This window comes from Pteropus medius, unplaced genomic scaffold, assembly GCF_902729225.1.
Source record: "Pteropus medius unplaced genomic scaffold, Ma_sr-lr_union100, whole genome shotgun sequence".
Lineage (NCBI taxonomy): Eukaryota > Metazoa > Chordata > Mammalia > Chiroptera > Pteropodidae > Pteropus > Pteropus medius.
The window spans coordinates 633,704-657,246 of record NW_024348242.1 but is presented as its reverse complement, the minus strand read 5'-3'; the positions used below and the strand labels follow the sequence as shown (position 1 = coordinate 657,246).

At 56.0% G+C, this 23,543-nt stretch overlaps 2 protein-coding genes across 3 annotated transcripts in view; both read left to right on the top strand.

Annotated features, from left to right (window-relative positions):
• The window catches only part of PUS1 (pseudouridine synthase 1), a 9,915-nt gene extending 1,843 nt beyond the window's left edge, over positions 1–8,072 (top strand). For both annotated transcript variants that reach the window (XM_039879214.1, XM_039879213.1), the window contains exons 3-6: positions 815–952; positions 2,671–2,773; positions 5,573–6,264; positions 7,788–8,072. In XM_039879214.1, the coding sequence (XP_039735148.1) occupies positions 815–952; positions 2,671–2,773; positions 5,573–6,264; positions 7,788–7,835 (981 nt within the window). In that variant the 3' untranslated portion in view covers positions 7,836–8,072. The remainder of the gene's footprint in view (positions 1–814; positions 953–2,670; positions 2,774–5,572; positions 6,265–7,787) is intronic.
• A 4,255-nt stretch (positions 8,073–12,327) lies between these two features.
• Positions 12,328–23,543, top strand: part of EP400 (E1A binding protein p400) — an 84,458-nt gene continuing 73,242 nt past the window's right edge. The window contains exon 1 of the mRNA XM_039879483.1: positions 12,328–12,461. The gene's annotated coding sequence lies outside the window, so the exon portion shown is untranslated. The remainder of the gene's footprint in view (positions 12,462–23,543) is intronic.

Sequence of the window (23,543 nt, the reverse complement as noted above, 5' to 3'; positions counted from 1 at the left end):
TTTTTGCCTTAGGCGCTGTCACAGGAAGGTTGAGACAATGTCCATCATCTTCCTTTTGCCTCAACTTCCCCATTAGGGAAATGGGGGTGTGGAGAGGGACAATAGGTCCCAGGGCTGACAGGACAGACTGAGATTGTGGGAGGGCTGTTATCCGTGCTTGTTAATACCGTTTCTGTCACTTAAGCATTTGTGCCTTCCTGCTGAGTAATGGGGCTGGCCCAGTCGCAGTGGGGAGGCCGCGGACTGGAAAGGACTTCCCCACTGCAGCAAGTCCTGGTGTCGGGTCCTGCGGGCCCAGGATCATGCTGAGGGCCATCCGGCAGGGATGTCATCAGAGATGGTTCTGGAAGCAGTGGGCATCTTTATCCCTGCCACACATTCATACCAAGAAGTTGCACTGGCTCACGTGAGCCGAAGCGTTTAGGAAAAGCCGAGGATGTGGCGTGCAGCCCTGGCTGGCAGCGGCTTGGGTGGGTTCCTCCTCCGAGCCAGGGGCCTGCCTCCCTACAGCGATGGGGGCGCCCTAGGGTCCTGAGGATGGGTGTCCCTCTGCTGCGGGTGCTACAGGCAACGGGGCACCAGTAGCAGCGGAGTGCTGGTCTCAGACCTGACCAGGAGGAGGAAACGGGACACCCAACTTAACTTGGCTGTTTCACGGGCTGCCGGGGGTGGGGAGTTTCTGGAGACCCGGGGTGCCGTCAGGTGCTTTCCTACTTCCCCTGGGAGGGGGCAGGCTACGGGGTCTCCCCACGGCCACGGTGTGGGTCCTGACTTGTGAGTAATGACCGAGCGACAAATCGTTCTCTTTCCCCAGAGGAATGTGGGGTCCTCGCAGTTCAAGACCATCGAAGACGACCTGGTGTCCGCCCTGGTCCGGTCGGGCTGCATCCCTGAAAATCACGGAGAAGACATGCGGAAAATGTCCTTCCAGCGCTGCGCCCGCACGGACAAGGTAGGCGGGGCCTGGCCCCGCGCGTGCGCCGCCCTCGGCCGCCCTCGGCCGCCTTCGCGCCCCTGCAGCTTCACTGGCGGAGACGCGCACGAGCCCGCAGGCGCGGCCCAGCCAGTGCGGGGCGGTCTGGGTCCTCCCTGCCAGCAAGACCGCGTCCTCCCAGTCCGTGCTTTGTCCTCTGTCGCCCCTGTGGGTGGCATGGTGGCCATGCTGTCTCCTGCCCTAAATCGCCTGTCGCGGGTCTGCCACTTTTGTGAACGGACCGCGGCTGCAAGGGCAGCTGACATTCTGATGTCAGTGTTTCACTGGCCAGTCCAGAGGGAAATGGAAACAGGTGAAATTGGTTTTAATAATCAGTTTCACTTAGTATTTGAAATTCATTGTGTATTTCCCACCGACAGCCCTGTTTTACACACTCAGCCACATGTAGCCAGTACCTCCGTATTGGAGGGTGTGGGCCTAGGGCACAGGGAATTTGGCCTGTGCGACATCTCACCAGTTGATTTTTTTCTTTTTTCTTTAATCTCCAGTTTTTCATTTGTAAAAATGCCAGACCTTCACAAGTCTTGGGAACAACGCAGCGAGTACCCCAAGCAGCCTTCCCCGAGATTTCGCAGTGCTAAAGCTTTGCCGTATTTGTTTTCTGTTTGTCTACCTCCTTTTTTCGCCTTAAACGAAACTATTTGAGAATAAGTTGCAAACGTTGTCAGCCTTCACTCCGAAACATGTCAGCGTGAGTCTGCCAGGGTCGGCTGCATCCTCAGGCAACTCCTCAGTATGCCTGTCACCCTTGGGAAACTCAGCACTGATACAGTGCTTTGGGTTTTGGCATGGACCCCTGTCCAACCCAGGTCGCTGGCTGCCTGCAGCCGTCGTGCCTTTTGAGTTCCCTTCAGTCTCGGGGTCACCGGGGTCGCCTTGCCTCCTCCGTGTCCTTCCTGACGTGATGTTTCGGGACTGTTCAGGCCAGTTGTCTTGAAGAATGTCCTCTGTCTGGATTTGTCTGTTCTTGTGATGAGATTCAGATAGAAAAAGTCAGAATATGATGTCGCTACACTGGAGTCGCTTTTCTTTGCGTATAGCATTCGACATGTTTTAGGAGCTGTGACTGCAGTGCACAGACAGGTGATGTAACATCAGTGAAGAGTAAAACAGGTGAAGCGGTGGCCCCGGGTCATCTCCAGTCAGGTGACTGCGCGGGACTGTGCGTCCGGGGAGCCCCACTGCCCACCCTCTCCCTAGAAGTTCCTGCTGCGTCGACTTCCATTCAGGTGTACACAGAAGAGGGGTGGTGTGGCCAGCGGCGGCGTGTGGGCCTGGGCTGTGTGCAGCCAGTGGTTTTACCTGCGCAGCCGGCATCCGCCCCGTCTGGATCGCCGCCCTCGGCAGCACCGCGGCTGCTGCGACCTAGACGGTGCCCTCGTCCTTGCGCTGCCTCCAGTTCTGACGTCAGCATTGCGTTTCCTGTTTTCCCCAGTCGCTGAGGGTCTTTCGAGGTGGGACTTCATTTCCCATCTGCGTGGCGCCGTGTTCTTCCCCAGCTCGTGTTTCCCTGGGCTTTGGAGGCATCGTGCTCCGTGAGCCGTGGCGTGCGAGCATCGCGCTCGAGCCCGATTGATCCCTCAGTCGCGTTCCTAAACGCGGAACCCCTGTGAAAAGGTGTAACACTCGCGCGGGTGCTGCTTGACGGGCCCCTCCACCTCGTGCTTCCTTTGCAGGGCGTGTCTGCGGCCGGCCAGGTGGTGTCCCTGAAGGTGTGGCTGATCGACGACATCTTGGAGAAGATCAACAGCCACCTCCCGTCTCACATTCGGATACTGGGTAAGCCTGGCCGTGCACGCGCGCCGGGGGGTGGCTAGTCTTGCAGGAAGACTCAGAATTTCTTCTTTCGTCACACTTCTCTGGGGTGGAGTTAAGACAGCAGCCCTCTTAGCAGTGGGCGGAGTGGTGGAGAGTCCGGATCCGCCTCCCCCAGAAGGGCAGGCGTGGGGAGCACCTCCACTGCCACACCGCGCACTGGATCCCAGAGTTCGGATTTGATGAAGTTAAATCAGGGGCAGGTAATCCCTCTTACAGCAGGCTGCGTAAGTAGGAGTTTTACATCTTAGTTTTTAAAAGAAATCCAACCTGATTCTCTGCCTTTTGAGCAGCGTGCAGGTGCCGTTTACGTTTAGTGTGGCGCTGGGGTGGCCGCTGTCGACTGTGCCACCTGTTTCTCGTTTCCCCTTCTGTTCTTTGTTTCCCTTTTCTGCCTTCTTTTGGATTAATTGGTTTTTTTACAATTCCATTTAATTATCAGCTTGGTTGCCCTGTCAGCTGCAGCTTGCTGTGTGTTTTCAGTACTTGCTTTGGGATTTGCAAGGGTTGGCAAACTTTCTGTAGAGGGCCGGGCAGTGAAATATTTGGGGCTTGGTGGCCACATAGTTCATGGTCTCTGCTGCATATTACTATTATTATTTTTTTAACCCTTTCAATCTCAGCTTACAGACTGTACAAAAACAGTCAAGGTTTTGGCCATCGTTTGCTAGTTCCTGGGTTCGAGCATGCATCTCTAACTTACCACTGTCTACTTTAGGCGAAGTCGCACCACTTGGCGTGGGGTCTGAACACCACAGCGGCACAGCTGCGCCCTCGCCTCCTGGCTCTGTGCCATCGTGCACGTGTACTTCACGTCCGCACGTGCCACAGACCCCACACTACGTTGCTACTGTTTTTCTTTCAGCAGCCAATTGACATTTTCCAAATCTACTTTTTAAAAACTGAAGTAGAATTCATGTGTAAGAAAGCACATATTTAAGTATGCAATTAAAAAGTTGACGCGTACACCTGTGAGACCACCCCAGCCGAGACAGCGCACCTCCCCATCACCCCCAGGAGATGGTGCCCCCGCCGCTCCTACCCCCTTCCTCACCAGCAGCCACTGGTCTGCTTTCTGCCACTGCAGGCGAGGCGGTACTCTTACCACTGTCTGCTTTAGGCGGTACCTTCAGGGTTTTGCATAAACGGAGCACCCAGCGCGTGCTTTCTGTCTGGCGTCTCCCACTGTGCCTGGTGCGAGAGTCTCCACGTCACTGTTTCCCATTGGTTCCTGTTTGCAGCCGCACGGTGTCCCATTACAGGCGCATCTGCAAAGTGTCCGTTTACCTGCCGATGGGCATTTGCGTGTTTCCAGTTTGGGGCTAATACGAAGGAAGCTGCTGGGAGCCTTTATTTGGCTGCTGGTCTTAAGTGGGGTTCTTAATGCAAAGTCAGTCACCCTGTTGGCGGTTGTCGGTTGCCCGCTGTCCAGTTCACTTCTGGTATAACACGGTGTTGTTTGGGTGACCCTGTGGCCTTTCTTTGCCTCGTGAGGATAGCGCCCCCTCCCCAGCCCTTCCGAGAGTAAACCCTCCTGAAGTCCCAGTGGATGCCTCTGACCGTTCATTCCATGGAGGAGATCGTGACGTCTTCCATAGGTGGCTCCCGGCTTGCGCTGAAGCAGTGCCATGCCCTATACACAGGGACTTCAGGAGTTGGCACTGCTTCTGTGACCTCCTGGCGACATGGTTGTCTGCTAGCATTTCCCGCCTTTCCACAGCGGTCATGTGCTCAACAACTGACATCACACGCACACAGCAGACTTAGGGTACTCAGAGTCGATGAAGTTGAATTTTTAACCCAAGACAAAAAATTAAAACTAAAATTACCCTCAATCAAACACGACAGGAGAGACAGAGGAACAAGGAGCACAACACAGCTGCTGCCTGGAGGCAGTCACGCTCCTAACCAGTGCGGCGCTGGCGTCATTGTGCCCATGTGGAGATAGATGAGCAAGCTGGGCACAGAGCCAGCGCTTCATCGGCCTCCCAAGGTCACAGCCACCTGGGAGGGCCCAGCGCCCAAACTCACGTCGTAAATATGAGACCGAGTCCGAGTCGGGTTTTCAGTCGGACTCCCTGGGAGGCTGGACCCTCATAACCCGGTGGACGGGCCGTCCCAGGTAGTGACTGCAGGCCCCTGTGTGAGGAAACCGCCTGGCAGTGTCCGGGGGGGAGCGTGCTCCCCGCCCCCAGCCCCGGGACCAGACCCCGCCAGGAGTCCCCGCTGCTCTGGCAGGAAGTCTGTGCGAGTGCAGGCGGCACCCGCGCTTCCGCTCCCGCCGACGGAGCCCCCGTGAGGTCCTTCGCTCCCCTGCTAATCACTCCGTCACTTAATAGGCAAACATTTACCGAGCACCTGCTGGGTGCTCCTGCAGGGGAGGCAGCAGCGGGCGCCTGCGGCCTGCTTCCGGGTCGGGGGGCTGTCCCCCTCATCTTGCCAACGCTGCAGAATGTATTCGGTCGTCTTCCCGGTGCTGGCCGTGCTCCCTTTTCGTTCTCTGCTGTCATGCGCGGTGCCGCGTCTGCCTGGATCCGCAGGGTGACTCCCACCGTGGGCTCGGGTCAGCACCCGCCCCCCGCCCCTGGCAGGTTTCGTCCCTCAGGTCAGGTCAGCGCCAGGGAGCAGGGGCTCGTTTGCACTGGGTTCAGGTTCGGGATGTCGCGCGTGCGCGGGGACCTGCTGCCTGCAGGGAGCCGAGCCTCGCTGGCATCAGGCGGGTCGGGGCGCAGGTCTGCAGCCTTTCTGCCCCCCTCCCCCCAGGACTGAAGCGGGTCACGGGCGGCTTCAACTCCAAGAACCGCTGCGACGCCCGGACCTACCTGTACATGCTGCCCACGTTCGCCTTCGCGCACAAGGACCGCGACGTGCAGGACGAGACGTACCGGCTGAGCACTGAGACGCTGCGGCGCGTGAACAGGCTGCTGGCACGCTACAAGGGCACCCACAACTTCCACAACTTCACGTCGCAGAAGGGGCCCCGTGAGCCCAGCGCCCAGCGCTACGTCCTGGACATGTTCTGCGAGGAGCCGTTCGAGCGCGACGGCCTGGAGTTCGCGGTCATCAAGGTGACCGGGCAGAGCTTCATGACGCACCAGATCCGCAAGATGGTGGGCCTGGTGGTGGCCATCGCCAAGGGCTACGCGCCCGAGGACGTGCTGGAGCGCAGCTGGGGGGAGGCGAAGGTGGACGTGCCCAAGGCACCGGGGCTCGGCCTGGTCCTGGAGCGCGTGCACTTCGAGCGGTACAACCGGCGCTTCGGCAACGACGGGCTGCACGAGCCGCTGGACTGGGCGGGGCAGGAGGCGGAGGCCGCGGCCTTCAAGGAGCAGCACATCTACCCGACCATCGTCAGCACCGAGCGCCACGAGCGCTCCATGGCCCAGTGGCTGAGCACGCTGCCCGTGCACGACTTCAGCGCCACCGCCCAGGCGGCCGCCAGCCCGCGAGGCCAGGTGAGGGGGCAGGCCCGAGGGCGCGCGCAGGCGGGGCCCGAAGCACGCTGAGCGCTCGTGCGCGTGTGCTGTCTGCGGCCACGCTCCTAACCCACCTGGGCTGGGGCATCGTGCCCACGTGTAGACGAGCGAGCTGGGCACAGAGGGGTGCGTCGCCCCCCCCACCAGGGTCATACAGCAAGACATTGGGCTAGGTGGCCAGTGACCCTGAAACGGCCTTGCGCTTACTCTCCCTCCCCACTTAGTGACCCTGGGCAAGGGATACTATTGGTGGCCTTTTTCTGTCTGTGACATAGAGGTGATCGTAGGGCTGACACCGCTGGTCAGTTAGCACACATCTGTTGTTCAGCTCATTCCAGAACGTGGGTTTAACGTGGCGTCACTTGAGGAGAGGTGCCTGGGCCACTGTGTCCATCTGGAAGGGGGACGGCCTGGGTGTGGCTCTGCTTCTGGCCCAGCCCCCCTCCCAGCCCCCCAGAGCTCCAGTCAGGTGGCTCTGGCACATGCACTGGGCCAGGCTTGCTGTCACACCCTCTAAGTGTGACTCATCCGTTAGTTGACTGCCACCAACTGTATTTTAGAAGAAAGCCGTGATTTGAGGTGCTGGAGCTAAAAACAGTCGGAAGTTGAAATTTCACTTTAGTTCAGTGTTCTGTACCCTGGGGCCTAAGAGATGTCCCCAGAGCCCATGGTCTCTTTCACTGGTACAGCAGGTGCTCAGAGGGTGACACCCCACCCGGAGCCAGGAGGTCCCCGTTGTCCAGCTTCCCAGAGGACCCCCATCCTTCCTCCGCGCCTGGGGCTGCACAGGGGAGGACAGGCATCGGGGCAGCGGGCGTGCAGGCTGGACGTGAACGGCAGCCAGCACCAGGAGCACCATCGGGACTGGCGGGGACTGGGAAACGGGGCGCTCGTCCCGTCTGGATGGGCCCTGCACCTCAGCGCCAGCCAGCGGTGGACACAATGGAGGGTGGGCCCAGTGTGGTCCGAGCTTATGTTTTTTGCAAGAGAAAATGGCGTTCCAGAACTTTATGTGACTCGTCCATCTTCGTTGATGGTTACTGGTTTCCCGAAGCGCAGGGAGGCTGGACGGAGCCCACGTGCAGTGGGACGTAGGGCCAGCCTGCGCCCTCTGCCCGAGTCCCGCTAACAGAGGCTGCTGGCCACTTGCCATCTTTAGCCCTTCCAAGGGGTCTGCACTGTCCAGCTTTGGGGGAGCCCAGTTTTATGCCCCCTGGGGTCACTGCATCCTCTGGGGGTGGGGAGGAGCCCTGTAAAGACTCCCCTGTTCTCCCCAGCTCCTGGCTTTCAGGTTCGTGAAGCAGTTACTAGAAGGACGAGGTGTCGGGCCAAGAAGGCACACGGCCATCATTCTCAAGGGGCAGGGTTGGAGGGCAGCCCAGGAGGGTGGCACTGTGGCCCCCGGTGCCAGGCTGGCTGCGGGCTGCCCCTGCCGGCGAGGAAGCGCCCGGGCCTGGGCAGCCTGCCCCTCACAGCCGTGTTCATCCACTCTGCTTCTGCAGGTCCCCAGCCCCCAGGACGGCAGCGGAGGGGACGGAGACAGTGACTGAGCGGGGCATCCATGGGCCCGCTTCCGGTGCCGCCGCCGCCGTGGGCCGAGACGTGGCCTCGCGACCTCAGGAACGTCAAACCCGCGCTGCTGTTTTCTTCACGGGAGAACCTGCCGCAAACCTCTCGGCTCGGCGTGAACCCTGTGCACCTCAGCGTGTAGAGACACTATTTTTTTAAAGAAATGATTTTCTTATTAAATAAGTGCAAGCTTTGTTTAGCCACTCCATTTACCTTTTCCTTGGTCTCCGCCGTCTCTTTCTTGGAGGTGGAAGGAGCACTGTGTGTTGTGCTGGCACAGAGCCAGCGCCACACCTCGTGAGTGGCCGGCTCAGGTCAGCACTGGCCCTCGGGCCGCCAGGCTGGGCGTGGCTGCACTGGCGGAAGCCCCACCTCGGCTCCGGGAGCAGCGTACTTGGGTAGGCGCCAGGGTCCCTGAGGCCATGGGAGGGCGGCTTCTGTCCAGCTGGCCCGCTTCGGCACCTGGCCTTTATCCTGGTCACATCCACCCAGCGCTGGCCAGATGCTGGGCAGGAGGACTGAGGACACTGCAAAGGGGCTTGTCATTGAATATGTCCCTTCACGAGCTCGCCCAGAAGACCCAGCAGCAGCTTCCCTCTCTCATCGGCTCAAGGCACGTCACATGGTCACGTCTGGCAGCGAGGGAGGCTGGGAAATGCCTTTTATGAAGTGGCGCACAGTGCCACGAGGAACTAAGTGCCCTGTTCGCAGAGAAGACGACACCAGGTGTGGGTGGTGGGTGGTGGGTGGTGGGCGGGCGACGGCGGGCAAGTCTGCTGCAGGCGGCACAAGAGGGTTTTAGTGGCGTGTGGGTGCACGTGCGATGTGTGTGCGTGGGCGCGTGTGACGCATGCATGTGTGTGTACATGTGTGAGCGTGCGGATACGTGATGCATGCATGCATATGTGTGTGCAAGTGATCGTGGCACAGGTACATGTGTGATATGTGTGCACCACGGGCTTGGGCAGACACCTTCCTGGGACTGTCTCCATGTGGACAGATGTTCTCTTGGTTTGAGGGTCGATCCAGCCGCTGTGCTAAATGCCCAGCTGGGCCTTGAGGTGATTAATAGGTGACCCACTTAAATCACCTTGGAGGGGCCATGGGTACATGGTATTTTAAAACAGCAAACATACTCAGAAAAACAGTACAAAAAAGTCTTGCCTTCCCCTCAACTCCCAAGACGTCGCCCCAGAGAGCTCTGTGCACGAGGGAGCACGTGTGGCCTTCCCTTCTCGTGGGGTGGCTTCCAGCCCACGCCGAGTGTCCCCTTTCCCAGCGTCGTAGCATGTAGCGGTCACAGACACCTGCATTGTTCTCGCTGCTGGCCCGCCGTGTAGGTGGCCCACACCATCCATCTGCTGGTGGACACCTGTCTAGTCTTTGGAGTTTGCAGATAGTGCCCGACCCTGCACATGTTTGGGTACTCCAGTGGCAGAGTCAGGGGTCTGAGGGGTTTCTTGCTCTGCTAGCTCCTGCCCTCCAGAGAGGTCATTTGATCGGGTCCCCATCACCGTATGACAGTGCCTGCCCCTCCCCACCTCCAGAACACCAGGGGAGCAGCCTGATCTTGGGGCCTGCCGTCTCCTCCGTCACGTGCTCTGTCCCTGAGCGTGGATGGCCACAGAAAGTCAAGGGCACAGGTCTGCACAGTTGCACTCGGTCGTCAGCTCTGGCTGACGAAAAAGCAGTGTCTCCCCAGGACGCAGGAGGGCACTCAGAGCCTGAGCCGGCACCTCCTTCCCCTGACTGGCCCCCCGGACCTGGGAGTTCAGCAGCTGCCACACCAGCCTCCCTGGGGGCCCTGCGGAACCCCACGTTGGTCAGCCTGTAAGGTGAGCAGCGAGTCGGCCATGCTGGAAGCGTGGGATCACCGGAGGGCAGCTTCCACCTATGTGCAGAGGGTCTGAGGAGAAAGCACCACCCGGGGCTGAGAACGGAAGCCGCCCCATGTATTGAGTCGGGTGGACGGTCTCCACAGGAAATCCGGAGTTGACACATTGTTGCAGGGGCTGAGGTTTTGGACTGGGCCTCCTAGAATGACTCCCAGAAAAACGTGGAACTGAGCCACCCAGGCACCTGCTGTTGCCGATGCTGCCACTGTTGCCAGGGGCATGGGAGAGTGCCACCAGAGCCCCCACCAGGGCCCCACGGGCCTGGCCCTGTGTGGTGAGCAGCCCAGAGCTGTGGCCCAGGGTAAAGGGTCAGGTTCAGGAGCTCCAAACGGAAGGGCACCTAGCCCTGGACCTCCCCTGTAGGAGATGCATCTGTGAGCCCGGCTCGTGGACAGCAAGCACAGCCGGGGGTGGCAGGAAGGAGGCAGCCACCTTTGGTCTTACACACATACGTCAAGCAGGAGGAGACTAAGTCTCAGCTGGGACACTGACCACGAGGGAGTCTGGGAGATGGAGCTTTCACCTTCCGGTGTCACCCACAGGAAGGTGGAGTGACACGTGAAAGATCCAGCTCACACCTGGGCAGTTCAGCAGTGGGGGAGAACATGCTTTTAAAGATGTGGCTGGAACAACCGGTTAGTGAAGATGGATCATGGACCTGCGTACGAAAGCCAAACTATCAAGCCCGAGATAGGCAGAGGTTTCTTCGCGTGCAAAAAGCACTAAGGAAACAAATGGATAAATTGCTTTTCATAAAAATAAACGCTTCTCATCCAAACGGCCAGCCCAAAGAATTCACCAAACGCATCATTTCACTCTCATGGACTCAGTATCCTATGCGTAGGAATTAAACAGGACACCCTGCGCCGGGGACTTGCAGTAACGTTTCTGCCAGTTTCACCAGCGTGAGAAACACCCATCCTCCTGTGTCAGTGTTGCCGCTGTGGGCAGCACCCTCTGTGACTGCTGCGCCATGTGGCCAGCAGGTGTCACCAGCTCCCATCCACTGACCCCTCATCTCTCCTCTTCCAGCTTCTTTGTCCTGGCCCCTCCGCTGAGACTCTCCAGTCCAGCCCCTTGAGGACTTGATGTCCCCCTTGAAATCGGTGCCCTGGCATAGTGAAGCCCCAGCCATCGTTTTGCCCAACTGCTGGCCTCCTGCGCACTCACACCTGAGTTGAGAGAGAAAACCACACGCTCAGCCCGATTAGAGCTGCGCTATTCCACGTCCAGGCGCCAACAGTCCAGCTTCCCCCGGGGCCCCCGCTGAACCGTCCCACAGCACTTGCCCAGCTGTCCGTCTCCACGTATTTGCCTATTCTGGTCATTTCCTGTAAGTGGAATCACACCATATGCGACCTTTTGTGTCTGGCTGCTTTCAGTTGGCGTGTTTTCAAGGTTCATCGATCTTGTAGCCTGTGTCAATACTTCACCCCCTTTTATCTGGCCAAATAATATTCCATTATATGGACATGCCACATTTTGTTTATTCATTCATTAGTTGATGGATATTTGTGTTGTTTCCATTTCTTGGCTATTATGAATGATGCTGCTGAGAGTATCTGTTGTGTACACTTTTTTTGTGCGGATGCTTTTAATTCTCTTGGGTACATACCTAGGAATAGAATTCCAGGGTCATATGTTAACTCTACGTTGAACTTTGTGAGGAACTGCCAAACTGTTTTTCAGTGTCTGCATCATTTTCAATTCCCACCAGCAGTGTATGAGGATTCTGACCTCTCCACGTCATTGTCAACACTTATCTGGTTTTTTGATTCTAGCCATCCCAGTGGATGAAGTGGTAGCTCATGTGGTTGTTTGTATTTGCCTGACCCCTGGTGACGTTGGGCATTGCCTCTTGTGCTTATCAGACATTTTCTTTGGGGGCATGTCTATTTGAGTCCTTTGACTATTTAAAAATTTCTTTCAATTGTTAACTTGTTCTTTATTCTGGGCACGAGTGCCTTATCAGCTACATAACTGGGAAGTATTTTCTCCCATTCTGTGGGTTGTTTCTTAATCATGTCTTGAAGCGCAAAAATTTCAAATTTTTGATGACACGTTCAATATAGCTAATTTTTCTTTCGTTACGTATGCTTTTGCTGTATTCACGGTCCAATCCAAAATTGTGAAGATGGACACCTACGTTTTGTAACTTTAACTCTTACGTTTGGGCCTGTTTCATTTTGAGCTCACTTTTGCACCGGGTGTGAGGACACGGTCCAGCGTCATTCTTTCCTAGCCGGCACCCCGTTTCCCGGCCGCAGTCGAGAAGCCCAATCAGTGGTCTGAGAGGTCACTGCCTCCGCTTCGTCCCGGTTCCTCGCCCTGTTCCTCCCTCTCCGCCCTCTGCTGTGCTCCCCTGCTGCGCCCCAGACCCCGCGCAGGCTCTCCGGCACCCCGCGCGGGCCCCAAGCCCAGCCCGGGTAGCGAGTCCGCGGCCCCTCGGCCCCGCAGCCCTCGCCTGGCCTCTCTAGCCCTCTCGGCCGTCTCGACGCCTCCTGCCGGCTGACGTCAGCGCCGGCCGCCAACGCGCAGCTGCGGCGCGTGCGCGCGTCGCTTCCGGCTCGCCGTAGCGGGCGCGCCGCCGCTTCTTCCGCCCGCGGCCCCGGATGCGCGGAGCGGAGCGGAGCGGCGCCGTCTCGACCGCCGCCGCCGGCTCCCGGCTCCCGACGCCAGCCCGACGCGGCCGGAGCGCGGCCCAGGCCCCGGGTAGGTGGGCGTGCAGCGGGGCGCGGGCGGGGAGCTTCCGGGGGCCTGCGCCGAAGGGCCCGCGGCGGCCGCCTCGCCTGGGCGTCGTGTGGAGAGCAGGCCGCGGCCGCCGCCGGGAGCGAGGGCCGGGGCGGCGGCGGCGTCGGGGGCGGCGGCTCCGCGGCGGGGCTCGGGGCCGGGCGTGCGGTGTGCGGCCCGCGCCCCGGCCCTCGGTCTCCCTGGAGCCCCCTCGGGGCGCGCGGGCGCGGGCGCGCGCTGAGGCGGCGGGTCGGCCCCGCAGCCGCCACGCGCGGGCCGGGCCGTGGGCGCGCGGCGCGCTCCGCGGTGTTTTCACGCCGCCTGGTTCGCGTCCGCCGCGCGTCGGGAGCTTCGCTCTGCCTCGGCCCTCGGGTTTCCACGCCGACCCCTTCCGCGGGGTGGCGGGCCCGCCGCGTTGGGTCTCCGCGCGAGGCGTTCCCGCCTTCTCAGGTGTGGAGACAGGTGCAGGTAAATAACGGCGACGCCCGTCCCGGGGCTGATGGAGGAACTTTACTCTCTTTATTTGTATTTTCTGGTTAGTTTTTTACATGATATGTGCAATGGTTTCTGTAACTTTTTAAGTGGAGCCCTTAAAATAAATACGCTGTTTGAATGATTGGGAAAAATAAAAACGGATTTTAAAACTAAATCATTTTACTACCATGTCCTTTCATTTTTAAAAAAATCTTACTATTTTTGTTATTTTCTTTTTCAAAATTACACTTGGCATACTGTATTATGTTTTAGGTGTACAGCAGTGATTAGACATTTATGTGACAAAGGGGTCACCCTGAGAAATCTGGCACCCATCTGACACCGAACCAAGTTGTCACAGTATTACTGACTCTACTCCCCATGACCACTCTGTCACTGCCAATTCGTACTTCTTAATCCCGTCCCCCTTTTCCACCCACCCTCCACACCCCCTCCCATCTGGCAACCCCATTTCTTTTCCGTAGTTGGAAGTGTATAATGCAACTTGATGTGCTTTTAAGAACCTGTGCTTAGCACGGTCGCGTGCCCTGAAGTCCTCTACCATAATTGTCGTCGGCGCTGGAGTATCTGAACGCTGCTTGTCGAACATCCTGTATTCCTGGATCCGCCCGTTCTTGCCTTCTCCAGGCCACACCCCCAATATTCTTGTCTTGCCTTCAGTTTATTTTCTCTCCGAAGTACCTCACCCACGTACAGACGCTCCAGCTACAATTTCGAGATCATAGCTTTATTCACATCAGAATCGGAAGGAATCGTGTACTCCTTGTCGCCATGTCCTCTTCCCATTTTTCTTGAACCAGCATCTGTCAAGCTTTTGGTCTCACCTCTTGTCTGAAATCGCTCCTCTTGGGAGTTACTGGTGCCGCCATATTGCCAAGTGCCTCTGTGGGCAGCCTTTGACCGGACTGCTCACGGCTTCGCTGAAATACTGTCTCTCGGTGGCACCGAGAGACCACTGTGGATTCTCCTTTTCCCTCGCCGGCTGCTGCCTCCAGTCTCCTTGTTGGCTCCTTCTCATCTCCCTTTCCTGTAAGCGTCGTGATGCTTCAGGGCGGTCCTCAGACCTCCTGTCTGGTCTCTACACTCAGGTGATCTCATCCCGTGTCATGGCTATACGTCGCATGCCAGTATGTCCTGAGTGTGTAGGTCACATGCCAGTATCTCCCAGCCTGCCTCTTGCACACCGTGGCGTCTCCATGCGAGCAGGCCGTGGCCGCCGCCAGGTGCGAGGGCCAGGGAGGCGGGGGCTCTGTTCTCCCAGTTGCTCGGGTCAGAATTTGTGTGCCCTTTGCATTTCTTTCCCATTCTAAGTCTGATCTGTCAGCACTTTCAAAACTGATCTCAGATCCCACTGCCGCTCGCTGCCTTCTCAGCCAGAGCTGCTGTTCGAGCCCCGGATCATCCGTCGCTCGGGCGAGTCCCGCATCTCCGACGTCTGCTCCGCGGAGCTGCTCTGCACTTGACTCAGCGCAGCAGCCTGGTCGATGTTTTAAAACTGAAATCCGATTGCGCACTTCTGTGTTCAGAGCTCTTCGTGGTTTCTCACTTCCCTTAGGGAAAAGCCACAGTTCTTAAGGTGGTTTATGAAGCCCCTTATGACCAGGTCTCTGCTGCCCGTGACCTCACGTCCCTGCATCCCACTCTTGTCCCCTGGCTCCAGCCACACATGTCAGCTCCACCTGGAACACCGGGTCCCAGCACACCGCAGGTCTGACTCAGCAAGTTCTCTTTCCAGAAGTCCCCCTTCAAAGAGGCTGTCTGGAGAACCGGCACCGTGCCCACCTCGCCCACCAGCTGCACCCCTCATCTTGCCTAGGCTCCCCGTCGCACTGGTGGTCTGGCACTTGCTGCTTTGTTTTGCCTGACTGCCCCCTTTTCTTGGGCAGGAACTATGCTTTGTTCGCTGTCGTAGACCAGAGCTTCAGATATTGTCTGATGGAGTACACAGTCAGTAAATACCTGAGTAAATAGTGCACGAGTTCTTTCCCACAGCCGGTGGAGTTGGTAGGACCTAGGCATACGGGGGTGATTAGAGGGGCCTGAGGAGGGAGGTTGGCTTTTCCAGCAGAGAGAGACTCGGGCCGGAGGTGAGGTTTGGTGTAGATTCTGGATTTTCGTAGGGTGTGAAAGGGAAGGAGTCGGGTTAGAGGTGGCTGTGCTCAAGGCCATTCACGGAAGGATGCAGCTACGTGACCTTGCATCAAGGGGTGTTCTTTGCATGGACTGTCCACGGGGTCTGTTCCCCTGGGTTCCCTGGCAGTGAATTCTCCTGTTGGCGCGCTCGGCCCTGCCCCCTTATGTCTTGGTGTTCGTCTTGCGTGGGAATCAACCTTTCCTTCTCTGTCAGGGGGTTCGTGGCTGCCCAGCTCAGCCTCGGGGTCCATGCCTGGTCCAGGCTTTGCATTCGCTCAGGGTGCGGGGCTGCCATGTGGTGGCAGTGTGCGTCTGGGTAATCCGCTTGCTCCTTTGCCAAGGGCAAGCAGCTGACTTCTGCTGTGGCCTGCGGCCATTTGAGCATCTTCTTTCAGGTGGACAAGCCTGGCTCTGCTCCTCAGCCACCTGCAGGGGGGCCATGTGCCCTTACTTTAGGAGACCGGACCCCGGCCATTACTATTTCTTCTAGACTGAGCCTCTTTGGGACCTGTCATCGCAGCCCCACCCCCTCCTCGGTTTCTGCTTTATTTCTAGTCAACGGGAATCTTTATCTTGTTTTGATGCATTTTTATAGAAATAAATCTTGAACATCACTTACGTTCGAATGGAAGGGAAGGCCTTTGCACATCCTCACTTTGCCATTTTGCTTAGGTTTTTTTTTCATTTACACGTAGTATTCACTTTTCTGGGTGTAGAATCCCGAGAATTTTGGCAAATGTGTAATTTCCATGACATCCAGGGCTCAGAGCAGTTGTCCCACCCCAGGCGGTTTTCTCGCGCTGCCTCTCTAGTCACTTCCTCCCCACCAGCCCCCGGCAGCTGCCGATCTGCTTCCACGATGTCAGGTATGGGAACACACGGCGTGGGGCTTTTTGAATCTAGCTTGTCACTGAGCACGGTGTGTTGGAGATTCATCCAGGTTGCTGCAGGTACCAGAGTTTGTTTCCTCATGTTTCTCGAGTGTTCCACAGTGTGGGTGGGCCAGTCTCTCCATGCACCTCCTGGAGGACATTTGGCTTTTACACCAGTAATGAATAAGTCGCATTGCGTGATGATCAGACAGCACGGAACTGCGCAGAGGACGGCAGAGCTCCTCCTTTCTCTTTCCACTCTCGACTTTCTCAGGCCTGAGTGGGTGCCCATCTTCCAGGTTTCTTCCTACACCTGAGAGCGTGCATTCTCCACGAATATCCCCCACAAAGGGGTGAACATTGGTTCTTGAGAGGAGGGTGAAATTACCTTGGATGTGACCGTGGTTCGTGGCCTCCCAAAGGGTCACGGTGCATCAACAGATGGCACAGTATAGCAACTGTGGTGTTAGTTTTCGGGAGGAGGCCAAAAACTGTGGTTAGGAGAGAAACGCCTACATAGGCTCCTTAGGGGGCCATAGAAAGAGATTGAGAAACAGCAGCAGACTAATGAATGCGGTTTGTGACTTCATCTCGTGGTGTCTGAGGAAGCACTTCGGCCTGTCTTGAACGTTCCTGTTAAGCTGAGATAGATTAGATCCTGCCTGGTCTAGTCCAGGGGGCTCGGCCCATCAGGTTAAAGACCTGCCAGCACTGCCGTGAATTTGGCTTCGTAGCTTGTTAAATTTGGGGTACACTGGCGATGTCGAGTCCGGGCTTACCTGTTTCTGCACTGCAGCACCCTGCCAGGCCGGTTGCTCTCTGCAGTGATGCACTGTATGAAGTTCAGGTTGGCCCTGTCTGTATCACTTGTGATCGATGTGTTTTAGGAACCGATCTAGAACCTTCACACTGCGGTGGGAGGATGAACGTTTCGTTAGCATATAGGACTTTCGTTTTAACCTTTTATTTGTTGAGTGACATCTAGCCAATTACCATCTAATATAGAAAATATTTTTTCTGTAACGTTTTACCATGAAAAATTTCGAAGATACACGAAGGTTGAAAGAATTTTACAGTAAACACCTGCATACGCCCCGCCTAGTTTCTCTTAACATTTACCACACCTGCTTTGTCACACATCCATCCATCCCTCCATCTGTTGCTCGCGCTTTCTTATACAAAGGTAGTGACCCAGGTACAGTCCCTTGCACTTCGCTTATCTGACTCACTGTGACCTGGAGCTCGCTCTCACGCTTTTGTACAAGCGGCACGGCGCTCCATCGGATGGATGTGCCGCAGCGCAGCCGGCCAGTCTCTGAAATGGGACGCGCAGTATGTCCCCAGCGTTTTGTGTTTACAAATAATGCCATGGTGAATGAGCTTTGCACCCACGTATTTTCATGTTGGAGGTGGCCGTTCAGGGTGAATTCGTAGTGGGACTGCTGGGTCTAAGGGGAAGAGCGTGCGTAGTTTTGTTAAATGGTGCCAGACCTCTGTAGGTCGGACACCTTGTGTCCCCCGGCAGAGTGGACAGGGCCTCACCAACAGAGCATGTTGTCTGGCTTTTGAATTTTTGTTAGTCTGATAGATGAGAAATGATATTTCAGCCCAGTGTTAATTTGTATTTCTTTTATTATGAGCGATAGATTTACAAGTTAACATGCTTTAAAAATTCAGCTTCAGGTCTTACTGGTTTTTGTAACAAGAAATGCCATTTCGTAAATGTAGGCTGGGAGGGAACGGGACCAGACCTTTAGATCGTCACTTGTGAGCTGCCTTGTGGAGACACTTGGAGCTTTTTGATGGATTGCGACCTGAGTAGGGCGGGCGAGCCTGGTTCTGGGTAACGCTGCTGATGGCATTTGGAAGTCTCATTGTTGGCTGCGGGATGTCCCTGTGCCTGCCGCTGAGTGTCTCCTCGTGGCCCGCAGGGGGCTCTGTGCCCCAGATGCTATCTAACATTGGCTGCCAGGGCTGCCTCCTCTCACGAGCGCTTCTCCGCTGTGGACTGGCCGTGCTCCCTGAACGGTGAACAGCAGTCGGCCTTTGCTTTGGCCTGGGGAGGCACGGGCCGGTGACCACAGTGAGCCAGGCGGCCTGGAGCCTCTGCTTAGCTCCCGCCGCGTGTTCCCAGGTGGGATGTGGCCAGTATTTGGGTTTTTCTAGTGGATGAGGTTACAGCGTGAGACTGTGTGTGAAATCTCCTGATTGAAAAATACAGAAATAAATGTGTGTAGCAGGCTGTATCTTAATCTAGATTTAGCCAGGGCACTCACGATTGCCAGCCTCTCCCTTCAGGTTGTCGTAGGGACTCTGCAGTGTGGTGTCATTGGCCCTTTGGGCCCTGTCGCTCCCGTCTCTTCAGCCTTGGCCCTCACTTCACTCCTTGCTGGTCCCCCTCTCACCATGTACTCACTGAGTGTCTCCGATGTGCCAGGCGGTGTTGGGGTGCTGGCGGTTCATCCGTGAACAGTCGAGACTAACGCACTGACTGGGCGCAATTCCAAAGCCCTGCTCGGGTACGAAGTGTGTCTTTTGAGGTTATGGGCTTTTAATGACCACCCTTGGCCCTGTCACCTCAGTGCCTCAGAGAGAAAGGGCGAAGAGCCTCAGGACTGGGGGTTCAAGGCAGGACCCCACCCTCTCGTCCTGAGGCTGGTCTGCCCAGGGGGTGATCTAGCATCATTCGACTTCCCTCCCCTGCAGAGACCTGGAACCAGAGCCAGGCAGAGGCGGGAGGGAGGAGAGGGAGGGGCAGCGTCTGCTCCAGCGACACGAAGCACTGACTTCTCCCTCACACCGCGCACAGCCCGGTCGGCCTAAGGTGTTTCTTTTAATGTGTGTAGAGACCTACGGAGACGTACACGCATCTGTGTCCAGTGCTCACGTCTGCCTGTACCTGTGTACGCTGTACGTATGTTCAGTCTTACTGACAATGTGTAATTTCGGTACGTAGAGATTTCCTTCTCCTTTCTCAGTGGCCGTCTCTAAGGAGTGGCGATACCTAATTCTGCCAAAGTTCCCTGTAGGTGGGCATCTGGGTTGTTTGCAGTTTTGATGCTGTGAGCAGTACTGTCACAAGCACCCTTGGACAGCTATAGTTCTGCGGAGGCCGCAAGGGTGCAGCTCCTTGATCAGCGCGTGTCGGGGTTGTGCCCGGTGATGCAGCCTGCACCCCGGAAAGCCGGGGCTGGTGGGGCCCCGCCCAGCGGCCTCTCCGAGCCTGGACAGTGGCAGTCTTTTTGACCTTTGCTAACCTGCACAGCAGGTCGTTTTCCTCCTTGATTTCATATTTTATCAGTGAGGTTGAGCATGTTTGATGTTTTCCATTTGTATTTCTTGCAGACTTGTGGGTTTATAGCCTCTTCTTGGATGGTTTGGCTCTTATTGATTTGTGTTTAGGAAGGGTGACCTTTATTAGTCTTTTGACTTTCTTATTGTAGTGTTTTCTTTAGTAAAATTTGTCAATTATTTTTTTAAATTAATGTTTCTAGGTTTTATGCCATGTTTAGAAAATTCTTCTGTACTCTCAAAATATATATAAACATATGTTTTTTAAAAACGTATATATTGCAAAATATTTTTGTGGTTTGATTTTTTTACCCCCCGGAATTAATTTTTTGTGAATGGTGTGAGCTGTGGGTGTGGGCAGAGCACGGGGGGGAGGGTCTGACTGTGACTTGTATCAAGGGGCTGATCTAAAAAATTTGGGTTTTAAATCTGTAGCATCATGGAAAGCTGCTATGAATTTAGTATTGCTTTAAAATGCCTTTATTTTAAACATCTCAGCAGCAGTCAGAGTCTTAAGAACAGCAGTCTGTCTGTGGGAGGCGTTTTCCTCTTTGGGCTGCAGACGTTGGCGAGGCAGGTTCGTGGCCCCGCAGCCCTGTGGGGCTCGCTGGGTGAGTGGCAGGAGGGCAGAGACCGGCGCTGGCAGGCGTGGGGCTCCGTTTCTTAGGCATGAGGACTGTGGGCTTTGCAGGGCTGGCTGGCGTGCAGAGCCTGTTCTGAGTGTGGCGCGTCGTTTTCTCCAAGCGCCGATGGCTGTGGTCAGCCCGGTGTGCTGCAGTTACCAGCTGTGCCCCGGACGCCAGTGGCTTCCAACGAGAGGGCGCCGTGCGCACCACCGTCCTCTGCAGTCAGCTCATGCTCACTCAGGCCTCGTCTCCGTGCTTCCTATAAGCAGGTCCTCGAATTGATGAGATGCTGTAGGAACTTAACTCTCGTTTATATCAATTATCCCGTGGTGAGGTTGGTTGTATTATGTCGTTTTGCTTGAAGTCACAGAACCTATTGATGACGTTCAGGGAGAAAACTTAACTGTGCTACCAAAACGGGAAAGAGTCAGCCTGGCAAGCGGCACACCCGCCTCGTTGCAGAAGCAAGTCGGGTGAGCACACCAGCTGCAGGGCAGGGAGCGAGGCACACCTGTGTGGTGACTGACTTGCAGAGTCAGCACTGGGACTGTGACACTTGCCAATTAAGGACAAATTTGGAAAGCATAGAAAGCTAGCTGAACAAGTCAATGTGTACCTTGTCCCATGTTCATTGTTAATATTTTTTTTTTGCAAAAATGTATCAAAATTCTACGTATTGCCATCTCTTTCGCTGTACTGTTTCAGTGACTGTCCCTGTGTCTGGGAACACAGCTCCAATTTTTCTTAGGCTGACCTAGAAGTCAGATTACTAGGTTACGTGTGAATGCGATGTATGACTCTCGACATCTACTGTCAGATTGCGTCCTGGACTGTTCTCTTGAAAACATTCCCAGACATTGGTCTTGGCACCCTGTCCTCCCTGCGTTCCCGTCGCGTCTGTCTGTCCTTTCTGCCCTGAGGTTGTGCTTGCTGTGTCCAAGTCCTTGTTCCCTCCCCTTCACCTCGGTCTCCTCCCAGCCCAGTGCCCTTTGTCTGGCAGAACTGTGCAGAGCATGAGAGACCGGCCTTTCTGGCCCGTATTTGTATGGGGGCAGAGGGCACAGGGCGATGGTTTGGGGAGGCAGCAGGGCTCGTGAGCTGAGCGCCCTTCTCTTTGAAGGGAGAGAAATGGGTTCCTAGCCCCTTGCTGCCAGCAGCACTCTGGCGAGAATCTGGGCAGGTGGGTGGGGCTGCCATGGGGCCCCAGTGCCCACCGCCCCTTGCTCTCTGGTCTCAACCTGGGGCCCCCTGCCCTACACTGAGAATAGGGCCCAGGTAGGTATTTCTTAGAGTGGCGTTTCCCCAGCGTCCACTCACGCCCTTCGTTGGTGTCAGGGTCGTCCCGAGAGCAGCAGCAGGCGCAGATGGCGAGCCTGCGGTTCGCACCGTCCCTGCCAACGGCACTGGTGAGCGTCGCAGCGACCGAGAGGGCTTGGACCCTGCTGCTCACCAGGCGGCGTCAGTGCCCTCGCCCCCTGAGCTCAGCCGCGCCCTGGGCAGCACTGCCCCAGAAATCACGAGCTTAGCGGTCCGTTCCAGCCGCTTTGATGGACCTTTACGTTAGAGACGCCGATGTTCAGAGTAAAATGCCGTGCGGCTGTCGGTGGTAGCTTTGCTGTCTGGGGGTGCCTGTCCCACGTGTTTGGGAGACGCTGTTTGAGGTAAGCAGCGGTTGGTTTTTCTGACTGGACTGTAAGCTCACGGAAGCCGGAGCCGCTCTGCGTGGAGCAGAGCTCACGCCTTCGCGTGCGCTTGGACGGATGCTCGGACGGACGCCTCCCGCACTGGCGCTGTCCTCAGCCGGTGGAGCGGGTTCCCTCCTGCCTCTCTCAGGCCCGCTCCTCCCCTCCTTCAGCCCGGCAGATTCTGCCCAGTCTCTGTCCCTGTGGTTTTGCTCGTTCCAGAATGTCATGTCATGCCGTATTTAATGGCAGCACTGTGTGCTGTGATTGGTGTCCCGCTTTTTTCACTTAATGACATATCTGACAACGTCTCCACCTTCGTCGTACAGTCTCCATTCAGGACGTGAGCACCGGATGTTTCTGCTTACACTTTTTACTTCTACTGTATTCTATAGCCGATGTTTACCCACAATTAAAAAAAAACAGGTGAATTTCCTTAGGAGAGATTTCCAGAAGGAGGATTACTAGGTCAAATGTAACAGGATCAAAGGTCCACCCCGCTTTCCCACCACTGTCCTCCACCCTGTTGGGCACGTCGCGGGCTCGGAGCCCTTGCAGACTCTGCCCTGTCTCTCGTCAGCCTCCCGCACCGCACCGTGTTGGCGGGGGCGTGTCTTGGCGCGGTGGCTCTGGGACTCAGCCGCTTCGCCTGCAGGGCTCTCGTTAGCAGCGAGGGGCGTTCTGCCTGAGGGGCGCGGTGGGACCCCCTCGCCCTCTGCCCGTGCCTCCCGTGTTCTCCGCTCGCCCTTCTGCCGGGATTTGGGGTGTGGGGAGCACTTTCTGTAGTTCCGCTGGCAGGTTTTTGTATAATCGCTTCAGATATTCTTCCCAAGATATTTGGATTTGGATTTTGATGATTTACTTTTGAGTTTTAGACATTTTTAAGTTGCGTGCCTTCAAATCCATCTTTTCAGACACATCACTGTTTTAAGTTTAAGAAATGGAGTCCCTTTTAGAGCTTCAGTGAGTATGTACTTTTGTATTCTTGCTTTCCTGATTTTGATTTCTTTACATTTGGCATAAAACTTGAAATGTTAGCTTATAAAAATGCATTTATTTTGGTGAATGACTTGCAATTAGAATTTCTTGTAACGTGTCAGTCAGTTGTCATAACATTTTTTCCTCCTCATTCTTACCTTCCCCCTGGTTTTGTAAATTATTATCACGCGAGAGAGTTTCTTGCCCCTGTCGTACTGCACCCGCAGCGCCCACCCACCCTGCCCGGCTCTCGGCTGGGAGGGCGAAGGTGGGAGTGGGCTCTTGGGCTGGTGCACGAGCGCTGTTCCCCACTGAGCCCGGTTCCCTGTGTAGACACGTTTGCTGAAGCTTGCCCTGGTTTCGGAACTCCGTGCTCTGAGAGCCGTCAGAGCACACGGTACCTTCGCCGCCGCTCATTGTGTGCTGATTGCTGTGTCTCCTCAGCCTTCACTGGTGCAACTATCCGTCTGTAGCTTTTGATTTCATACACGTGTCTACGGCCATACCACCCTGAACGTGCCCGATCTCGTCTGATTTCATACACGTGTATTTCACCAGGGGCCGAGACTGTGAGATCAGTCATACGTATGTATATTTTTACTGGAGTTCTGGGGCTGTGAGGTTATTCATATGTACATGTATTTCACCAGGGGTCTGGACTGCAGAGAGCGCTAGCGTGGGCGCGCGCAGGTGTGTGTGTGTGTGTGTGTTTCAGAAGGGGCCTGGGACTTTGAGATTATTCATATGTAACATATACGTGTATTTCACCAGGGGTCTGGGGCTGTGAGAGTATTTATATATGTGCCTGTTTGTACAGGGTCTCAGGAGAATAAGGTCATTCATACATGCGTGTATTTCACCAGGGTTCAGGACTGTGAAGTCATTCTTATATGTGAGTATTTTAACCAGGGGTCTGGGATTGAGAGACCATTCATATGGGCCTTGCGAGATTATTTATATATGTGTATGTTTCACCAGGGGCCCGGA